Genomic DNA, 11,058 nt, shown 5'->3' with positions numbered 1-11,058 from the left:
TGTAATCCCGTGAAAACAGGAGCGACTTTGGCATCCCCTTAACCGTAGCAAGAGCACGGTCCTCAATCAAGAACAAAAATACGAAAAGTTTAATAAATGCACTGCCTCTGGCCATGGTATGGACGCAACATGCGAAAGGCACTGGTGACAAGGCATGGAACCATAGTATCTCATCTTCTCAATGCACCGTAGTTTCTCGTTACCTAGGAACCGAAAACAGAGCTGTCAGTTACAACTGTAAAGCATTGACATTGCAAACAGGCTCTCCATCTTATCCACCTTAATGAGGTCCATTCAGATAAAGAGACGAACATAGAATTTCAACTGTAGTTTTAGATGCATCATATAGGGAGACAATGGAGCTTAATGAGTGAAACATTTTCAGCCGTACTTATATCTATCTATGGAAAAAAACTGTAGTTACAGAAGCGTCACATGAATCAGGTTCTTCATTCATTTATGTATCTCCATATAGTGAGAGATTGGAAAGGACATGCCATTAAAATATGAAATCACTTGGCATCTAGGACATACAATGTACAAGTTTCATCATTTTTTAAATCGTCCTCATCATCAAGAATACTTCTGGCAGCATTTTTTGCAGCCCCTGTTGCAGAGGTTCTGTACCAGGGAAAAAAAAAGACAGAATTATCCCAAGTACTGATATAGAGGACGGCAAATTCAATAAGTAGAACACTGAGAGCTAGTATAATTCATCTACTATTTGCACACAAGACATAGATCTTCCATATACATGGCTTTATAAACCACTGGCAGCAAGAAAGGCATCCCATCATTTAAAGTTAAAAACCAATGTAAACAAGAAGTTTTGGGGGTACTGCAGACTCAATAAAGATGCTAGAGACTGTATCGAAGCTCCTAGTTTCTCTCATTGAAAAGCCCTTCTGTAACTGCTGGAAAGACCTTACAATAAGATATACAAGAAATTCCTGCTTTACTCTAATAACAGCCACAATCATAGCAGAAAGTTAAAGCCTGACTACAGATTGAAGCAAATGAGCTAAAGCCCCCAAAAATTTGGAAGAACTCCAAACATTAAATGGTTGGATGAGACTAAATTCACCACATTATAAGGATAACAAGTCTCAATAGATAACTTCTTGCCTCCAAACACTTGCCGTCTTTAAGAATTAGATTCTCCTCCTCGCATTTCAAGGTGTCAGAATCCCTAGCAATTTTGTTGTGCACATGTTCATAAACAAAAAAGTATCAACACAGAAGCATAACAGAAACATAACATTCACACTATAGCATGAGGAACTGACAGCTTAAGAGTGATGCCTACGCAACAACAAAAGCATGGTATGATACTTACACGAGTTTCTTCAAGATTTAGTTGTACGCAAGGATAAAATGCCGTTTTATCATCCTTATTGACAAATTCGTGTAATGCTTTATCCAGATCATTGATTGGAAGTATCTCCATTTTCTGCAAGGCATAACAGCATATTAAACTATATACAGACCTTAAGAAAACTAAGAGACTAATAACAATTATCAGCATATCTTTCTAACATTCTACCCATAACAATACACTCAATTAAACTAGAGTTGAAGTTAAAATATGTGTTTGCAACAACAAATCACAATGGAAGTTTCAGCTCAGACCTATTAGCTGCCTTTTTGCTAGACTTGTAAACAGCACAAGCACTATACTATATGACGGTTCCTCTAGGCTATTTATGTTGCGATTGTGCATTATCTGTGCTTTCACAGGGGCCTCCGGATTCATTCATCCCAAGATGTTGAAAAGAGTTTGATGACCCCTGTACAAGAAAATGACAAATATATTAATATTTATCTAAATAATATGCTTAGATAAATGTCTTAAATAATCCCATATCGATAAAAAGTAAATTGTACCTGACTTAGAATTGTTCCATGAGATCTATTATTGTGCTCCAACATCTATCCAAAAATAAGCTACTAATAGTAAATATTACAATTGTAACAAAAAGTTGAAATAATACTAACAAATAAAATGATTCATAATAAATACCTGAGTAGTGAATGGAGAAAATCCATTGAAATTGCTTGGTGGCATGATATATGATGATTGCATCTACATTAAAAAAAATGACCCCTTTACCATAATGCAATTAAATTATCATAATGATTATAACTTTTGAGAAAGTGTTTTCTACCATTATAAAGAGGCATAGTAACTTGAAAATTATACAAATTGATTGATCACCAATTAAACTCTATACATAGCTATTCAATACCTGATTAGGAAATTGGCAAAATCCGTTCATAATCCCCGATGGCATGATGTATGGTGGTTGCTTCATCTATACAAATTTTTTTACCAAATTAGTAAAATGTAAATAAAAATGGAAAGCTAAGAGCAACATACCTGATTATGAAAATTCATGGTAGGACCACCAATGTTGCTGGGATAAAGGATACTTTGAAACTGATTTTGATTACTCAAATAATTTGGAAAATGAGTTTCACTACGTGTTGCTTGAACAACCAACTCTACATTAGAAAGCAACAAAATGTTAATTAGCATCATGCAACATAAACAGAAAATTTAACTTATCATATTAACCAAAATAATATGTTACCTCGATTGTCTATTTGCATTGGGGGCATTCCTTTGATAGATTTTTTCTTCTTTTTCTCAGTTGAACTTTTTAGTCTTCCATAATTGATTCCCTTTCCTTTCCTTCGATGGGGGTCTAATATCGAGATATCGCACAAAGAAGCCTCATTATCACCATCATCACCAGCATCATCAGCCACGGCCATACTTGAATTATATGATGAAATTTGAGCATTCGCTATTTGCATATTCTCCCTCACTATCTGCATAGTGTTTACATCTTTGGCTCCCAAACTCATCAGCTTAAAAGATTCTTGCATTAATGTGCAAAATCGATTAAATGTAGACGGACCAAGTGGCAAAGATTCATCATTCACAATCCCTTCTTTGGCACCCTTGGTCCATCTTTTCAAAATATAGGGAGATGGAATGCTCTTAACTATCGATTTATTCTGATTCAACACGTACAATGCATGGCGACACAATCACCCTTTTAACTCAAATAATTTGCATTCACAAGAAATTGATAACTCTACAAAGTTAAATCTGACAAGGTATTCATGTCAACACCTTATGGTATATGAATAAACCGATCCATCAAATGTAGTACCTGAAACATCTACAGAGAGACATTCCATTAATTCTTCAGAAAACTTTTGAAAAATAGTATGGGTATAGATTGCAGCAGCATGTTCTAGGAGCTCATTAGATGAAACCTGCAATCTGAGCTTCCCACGAGACCTGTAATCATCTTGAATTTCAATTTCTCTCATGTGCTTCAGTTGCTCTTCATAATAGTAGACAAATTTTATAAGGGATGACGTCTTCTTCGAAATATGCTGGAAGACATTGTTAGTGCTCTCATTTCTTTGACTTGACCTTATACCACATGAAAAAATATCACGCCCAAAAGCTGAACTCCATTTATGTCTAAGGCCGTATAATCTCTGAAGCCAATTGTTGTTCTGAGTGTCCCACTCCTCTTCCATTTCCATCCAAGTAGATTCAAATTCGTCTTCCGATTTGCATCTATTCATAAGCCTAAAAAAATACTTATCTCTAAAATCCGGCTTATGGTAAAACTATGGAATGTTTTTAATGGCATTTTGTATGATGTGCCAAGTGCATAAACGATGCTGTGTATTCGGAAAAACCACTCTAATGGCTTTTGCCATGGCTTGATCTTGATCGGTGAATATGGTTTTAAGAGCCTTATCTCTCATAGACTCCAAAAACACATTAAATAACCAAATGAATGATTCCGCCGTCTCATCCAACAAAAATGCACAACCAAACACAGTATTTTTCCAATGGTGATTAACCCCAACAAAAGGTGCACAAATCAAACTATATCTATTAGTTCGATACGTGGAATCAAACACTAGCACATCACCAAAACAATCCTAATCGAATTTGAACAAACTATCTCTCCAAAATAAATTTGTCAATCTACCTTGTTGATCTACTTGTACAACGTAGAAAAACATTAGGTTTTGCATTTGCATGCGATGGAAATGATTCAAAAGTTATTGACAATCTCCCCCTTCCATAATCTTATTGCTTTCTGTCTGTAAATTTTTTTGACAATCACGTAGAATGAAATCCAAATTTTTACTTTCACCTGCTTCATTTGCTAAGAACTTATATGCCATAGTCCCACAAATGCCGGCTTTCATCATGCCACTTAAAACACCTTTGCAAGTATTTCCACATCTAATCAAATGCTTTTGATCTTCCGGTACAAATGCATGATTATGCTCAGAAACATACTCTATAACCTCATAGACACCATTATCAACCTTAAATTTGATATGAGCAGGACACCCACATCTAACTTCAGCCCTCTCAAATTTCTTTTCTTGATCAGATGAGGTGACAGAATAGCCCTCGCAATTGCACAAAAATGTTCGTCGGGTTATTTCTCCTTTTCTATTTTTAACCGTATGACCCTTCCTCACTCCAAATCCTTTTTCCAATTACATAAGCCACATATTTATGATATGCTTCAACTTCATTAGAAAAAACCATCCCGATGGCAAACTCAAAATCATTTTCCATATCACGCATTACATGTGCAAGATGAGAAGTTTCATGCTGCAACGAAAAGAACAATAAATAATCAATAAAAAAATAACATCAAAAGAAAAAATATATTTCACATTGTATGAGTAAAGAATTACTTCTGATTCAGCCATTCGATAACTTTACACGTGCAAATTAATTGAGGTGATGTCTTCAAAATAGAAATAAATCTTCAAGAGTTCCCTTCTAATAAAATACAAAACAAACCAAAAGAGCAACAGCGTTGATGTAGAAGTCAATTAGCGTCGATGTCATCCACTTGCAAATTGATAGCACCATTCAGTACATTCATAGGACACAAACTAATATGCTTACATGTTAAAAAACTGACTCAGATGCAAATGAAAGTAGGCCCCCGTCATATTTATTTAAAAAAAATATAAGAGTCCAGTCCTGGCATGGGGACTTGCTTAAATTGCATGATCTCATTATTGAAGAATAAAAGTACCAAAAGAAAAGCATAGAAACCTCCATACTTAAAACATCAATCTAATATCCCAAGGGAGAGTTTAGTGCAACATTTTAGCTTGCTGATATACTAACATCTACCTCAATAGTATATCCATCACTTATTCGTCCTTTTATTTAAGGTACAAAATGCAATTAATTTTTAAATCTCTCAATTAGTATAATCAAATTTTAAACATTTTTTACAAAAGTGGACTTTCAATCTTTTCGGTGAAAAAAGCACAGTGCAACACTCGAAAAGCCTCTGTGGCAACTCAAATTCAATTTCCCGACATAGTACATGCACCTTCTAGTGAAGATTTACGATTTGATTTACACTTTCTGAATGTCGAGTATTTGATTTAGGGCTCGGTCGTATTCCGATACATCAAAATAAAAGGACTAGGTGCGATTTTCCCCACAAAATATCAGCCATTGGAGAAAACAAAGTAACATAATCCAAACATTCGGAAAAAGAAACAAACACCTGAGAAAAAGAAAATTCTTTATTTAGTGGAAAAAATTTTGCCCTCCTTTTCACATGCTTCCGGGTACTCCTTGATCTTGCAAACTCACACTCATCTAAATTGCATATTCACTTTCAGGCTGGTCGGTCACGAGCGAGTAAGCAGAGAAAGGAATCGAAAGCGAGGCTCACTTGGAATGTAGGTGTTCTTGGTGAGAATCGGCAGCAAAAGTAGAGCCAGAACCCCAGCAACGTAGCAGATGACACTGCGAAGAAGTCCACAAGGTCGAAGAAGCGCATCAGCTCACGCTCGAGTCGCCAGAACAGATTCGCCCGAATAACAACGAGCAGAGATAATCAAAGACCGAGAAGCTATTGCGGTACTTGACGAGGACGCTATGAGATATTAGCAGAGTCCGCAGCCGAACGATTGTTCGAGGCTTCAGCGGAGGTGGAAAGGGCGTCGGCCGAGGCAGAGGCGGAGGTGGGCGTCGGCGTCGGAGTCGGGGGCGACGGAGTCGGGAGAGGGCGTCGAGGCAGAGGCGGCGGCGTCGGTGTCGGCGTCGAAGGCAACCGCCTTAAGGAGCATTGGAGTCAGGGGCGTCGGAGTTGCGAGAGGGCGTCGAGGGCAGAGGCGGAGGCGGCGTCGTCGGCGTCGGAGGCAACCGCCTTGAGGAGCGTCGGAGTCGCGAGAGGGCGTCGGGGCGGAGGCGGAGGCGGCGTCGTCGGCGTCGGAGGCAACCGGCTTGAGGAGCGTCGGAGTCGCGAGAGGGCGTCGGGGGCGGAGGCGGAGGCGTCGGAGGCAACCGCCTTGAGGAGCGTCGGAGTCGGGGGCGTCGGAGTCGCGAGAGGGCGTCGGGGGCGGAGGCGGAGGCGGCGTCGGAGGCGTCGGAGGCAACCTCCTTGAGGAGCGTCGGAGTCGCGAGAGGGCGTCGGGGGCGGAGGCGGAGGCGGCGTCGTCGGCGTCGGAGGCAACCGCCTTGAGGAGCGTCGGAGTCGGGGGCGAAGGCGGCGTCGGAGGCAACCGCCTTGAGGAGCGTCGGAGTCGCGAGAGGGTGTCGGGGGCAGAGGCGGCGTCGTTGGCATCGGAGGCAACCGCCTTGAGGAGCGTCGGAGTCACGAGAGGGTGTCGGGGGCGGAGGCGGCGTCGTTGGCATCGGAGGCAACCGCCTTGAGGAGCGTCGGAGTTGGGGGCGTCGGAGTCGCGAGAGGGCGTCGAGGGCGGAGGCGGCGTTGTCGGCGTCGGAGTCGAGGGTGACGGAGGCAACCGGCTTGAGGGGCGTTGGAGTCGAGAATGGAGAGAGAGAGCAGAGGAGGGGGAAGAGAAGCAACTGTGTGGCTTTTGTTCTCCCCCGCAACGGAACGGAACGGAGAAGGGGGAGAGAGAGAGAGGAGAGAGAGGATGATTCGACAGGGGGCTCAGGCGTCGCAGAGGAGAGCAGAGCAAGGAGCGTTAGAGTGGTGGGCCCCACACGCGGCCCGCGCGAATTTTGAACGCCTGACGCCCTCGCCTACGTGGCGCCACGTGTCGATCACTGAGTGGTTTTACCCACCGCCTACGTGGAGGGTAAAACCCACACAATATTTTCTCCCCAATGCATGCTTGAGCGCATAGAGCCGGCGTATACGTTGCACGAGCCCAAGCGTCACAAATTGGCGCATGTGCGATGGTTTGTCGCTTTTGTCCCTTTGCATATTGCAAAATTCCAATTCTACCCTTGCCACCTAAATTACGATTTAGCCCCTCCGAAAATAAAAGAAGATTACAGTTTTGCCCTGGCAGCATGAAATTCCGATTTTGCCCCAGTTGGGTGTGGAAATTTATGGTTTTGCTCTTACATGCAATTTTTGAATATTTTCAAGTAAATTTAAATGTCTAGTGATCCATATATATTTAATTAATTGAAGATTAACCACAACATCTTTGATTATATTACTTTATATACATTAAGAGTCTATTGATCCCATATAGTCAAAAGGACATTGATTGTGATTAGTTACATTAATATTATCAATTTTATCCCATAGGAATTTTCAATACGTTAATGTGATTAATTATGATGAAATATTATTTTATTTTTCTTTATTTACCCACATGGATTAAAGAAGGGAATATAATTTGATAATTTCATCATGAAATAATTATGAACCTATTTAAAATAGAAACTTAGCCTACAGACAGTTTTTGATATTATGTGATTCATATATTTATAACAAGTTCTACATTGGTAAAATATTATTTAAGTTTATCTGTCTCAAATATATTAATTCATAAGTTTTGCTTTGATTATGATGCAATCCTACCACCTACAATTAGTTATGGTATAATTGTTCTCGAACTTAATGGAAATAACTATAAAGAATGGAGGGAATTTATTCTTCTTCAATTGGGGTGTATGGATCTTGATTATACTCTACGGTCAGATGAACCACCTAAACCTTTGACGATGGCACTCAAACTAAGTATACTCTTTATGTAAAATGGAAGCGGTCCAATTGCCTCAGTGTAGTGTACATAAAGACGAAACTTTCTACTAGTATTCATGGTTCAGTCAATGCCAAGGAATTACTAGAGGCTATTGATGTGTAATTTGAGTCTTTAGAGAAGGCACATGCCATGACCCTAATTATGAAATTCTCATCGTTGAAGCTTACTAGTGTAAGAGGTGTGTGGGAGCACATCATGAAGATGAGGGATATTGCAACTTAGCTGAAGAATCTTGAGGTTAGGATATCGGAATCCTTTCTTGCGTACTATATCTTGAACACTGTCCCACAAGTGTATGCCTCTTTCAAGATCTCTTTCACCACACAACACTAAATGGTCAATCAATAAACTCATGACCATGTGTATTCAAGAGGAAGAGTGGTTACTGATGGAGAAAGGAGAAAGTACTCATATCGCAATATATGATAAATATAAAGGGCAATGCAAGTAGAAGGGAAAAAATAAGATACATTTACCTCCCCAAGTTGGCATTACGAAGGAACAAACCTTGGTTGCCACTTCCACTATGGAGGCAGAGTTCGTTTCTTGTTTTGAGGCCACCTCACATGGTGTGTGGTTGAAAAGTTTCATATTGAGACTTAGAGGTGTGGATTTCATTTCTAAGCTATTGAGAAGGTTTTGCGACAATTCAGCTGTAGGTTTTTTTTTTTTTTAGTAAGGTAATTCAGCTGTAGTTTGATATCAAATATTTAGCCATCAAAGAACGTGTTAAAGAAAAGAAAGTGGTCATAGAACACATAATAACTTGACTGATGATAGCTGATTCTTTAACTAAAGGCATGCCACCAATGAGTTATAAGAATTATGTATTCAAAATGGGCATTGGTCCAATTATGTAAAAAATTTCTTTATATGGAAGAATTTGTGAGATTTTTATTCGTTTATAATATTTTTCTCAATGCAGTTGTATACATTCAGTTATTTTGAGAAAAATGATTACATTTAACCTAGAGTAAACATAAGGTTTATTCATTAAGTTATTTTGTCACATATGGGCTGGTGAAATGCATTGTAATATACAGAATATAATACTCGCTCTAAGGGGACTCATCGCCGTGATTCATATATTTTATTTCAGCATGAAGTTTATGTGGATTTGGGTTAATATTTCATTTGATGGAATGTTGGGATCAAGTGGGAGAATATTATGATATTTTATTATTATTTCAAATGTGATCGCAATATTGTATTTCTCAATTAATTCCGATATATTGCCCAATTTATTATTTGCATTTATTACGTAATATTTGTCCATTAATATGTTACCATAATGATCTTCATAGAAGACGTCAATAATGTAATAAATGGAATAAAATGTCAGGTCATCTAAGTCTAAACCCAATCAATACAGAAAACATACAATCATGTTTGAAGAGTATTGGCTAATAGAACATGACATATAGATAGGGTGTTTCCATATTTGCAGATCGATCATGCTTCGTGAATCCGTCCAAGGTTTTAGGGTTTTCCGCATTTACAGATTTTCATCAATGGCTGGAGGTATGTCAATCTTTACGTTTTTACAAATCGATCCCGAATTTTGTACAAATTTATCCATGAATAATAAATCGAGATTGTTAGGTTTTATTAAGATTTAGTCTTACATTATATTGTTCTTTCAAATCCCATTCGATTCAAAGTGAGATTCAGGTCCGATAGCAATGTTTTAGAAAAGTCTTTGATCTCTATGTTCATCTATCGGATGTAAGCTCTGCTTGATCGTAAAGGAATATATGACAAAAAGTGAGTAAAAGTTAGTTTCTTCTAAATGACAGTATGACCTTCTTATATCAATAGAAAAATGTGAATGCTGAAGTTGTTTCGGCTATGCAAGTTGACAGACGGTAGAGCAAAAGATAAAAAAGAGAAAAGAAGACAGTCATAGAGATTTTGAGAACAGACAGTGGAAAAGAGTACCAAGTGTGTGAGAGAAATGAGAGAGAGTGAATTTATGAGTATTTTGGTCACAACACAATAAAATAGGTGGTTTTAGCTATATTAAGGCTGGAAATAAACTCGCCCAATGATATCAAACAGTGGAAATGAAAAGGAAACAAAGCAAAAGTTAGAGCAAAACTTACCTATTCTATTATTCATTATTCATTCCTCTCCTATTGTTTATTCAACTAGCCCATCATCCACGTTAAACTAATCGATTGGCAAATTGGGTAGTCAAGGCCCATCAAAAATAGGTCATCTCATCTAATCGGTTGCTTAAACCCCCCGGCACTTGTAGGATATTTTATGTTATGAAGTCCATTAACTTTGTCAAAATTGTTGATCAATAAAATGTGAAGGAATATTTCAACCGAATAAAGAAAACCACTTCTCCCTTAATTGATCTTATTATTATCTATAAGTCTTTACTGTTGAGCCAGAACGTCATGTGATTGAGCCATTTCATCTGTGTCATTTTCTACCTTTTCAACTTTGCAAGCAAAAATTTCTGTTCGTGGTTCATTTGTCTCCGATGGACCTAATAAGTCAACAAATCCATCGTCAAGTCTACATTGTATAGACCTCCTTTCAAGGATCAAAATAGCATCAAGTCAAGAAAATGTGATCAATTTAAAATCCCCAAGTTTAGGTGACAAAAAAGGAAGTGGTTTCCAATAGAGTTAGTCAAGAACCTATTTGGTAACTAACTAAATCTTAGCTATTTTTGTTCTTTTGTTCCCCGGAACAAAAAAAAGAGCAGAAATCCATTTATTAATGTCATATAATTTCTTTACTCTTAGGAACAAATTTTTTTCCTAGGAATAGATTTAGAATAAAATCAAGAAGTAGAAAAAATTACTACTTTATTTTTTAAAACAACTCTAGAATCAAACCACTTTCTTTTTTTTTTTTCTATTTTATTTTATTCTTTTTCCTCCTTCAGTCGTTCGTTGAGCTCAGAAATGACCGGCAACCGGCTAGATACAAGGTCTGGCAACCTTGTTGTGGCTGGACAAGGTCAGCCTTGCCTTGGTTGGGGGGTGCTCG

At 38.5% G+C, this 11,058-nt stretch overlaps 1 protein-coding gene across 1 annotated transcript; it reads right to left on the bottom strand.

The window, feature by feature from the left end:
- Positions 1-1,635: 1,635 nt before the first annotated feature.
- LOC120288879 lies at positions 1,636-3,048 on the bottom strand. Its single transcript, XM_039303099.1, has 6 exons — positions 2,592-3,048; positions 2,378-2,502; positions 2,247-2,312; positions 2,021-2,083; positions 1,885-1,929; positions 1,636-1,787 (listed from the first exon to the last, which is right to left on the bottom strand). Exons 1-6 carry the CDS (start codon positions 2,887-2,889, stop codon positions 1,698-1,700), a joined length of 687 nt encoding a protein of 228 aa, XP_039159033.1. The 5' UTR covers positions 2,890-3,048; the 3' UTR covers positions 1,636-1,697.
- Between the last annotated feature and the right edge of the window lie 8,010 nt (positions 3,049-11,058).

This window comes from Eucalyptus grandis, chromosome 10 (genome assembly GCF_016545825.1).
Source record: "Eucalyptus grandis isolate ANBG69807.140 chromosome 10, ASM1654582v1, whole genome shotgun sequence".
Classification (NCBI taxonomy): Eukaryota; Viridiplantae; Streptophyta; class Magnoliopsida; order Myrtales; family Myrtaceae; genus Eucalyptus; species Eucalyptus grandis.
Note: the sequence above shows the minus strand (reverse complement) of the source record. Positions and strands in the feature narration are given on the sequence as shown.

Coding starts and splice junctions, on each gene's coding strand:
- LOC120288879 (XM_039303099.1), bottom strand. CDS start 2,889: ATGCAAGAATCTTTTAAGCTGATGAGTTTGGGAGCCAAAGATGTAAAC. Junction 2,084..2,246: donor TTTGCCAATTTCCTAATCAG/GTATTGAATAGC, acceptor TTTTTAATGTAG/ATGCAATCATCATATATCAT. Junction 1,930..2,020: donor TTTCTCCATTCACTACTCAG/GTATTTATTATG, acceptor ATTTTTGGATAG/ATGTTGGAGCACAATAATAG.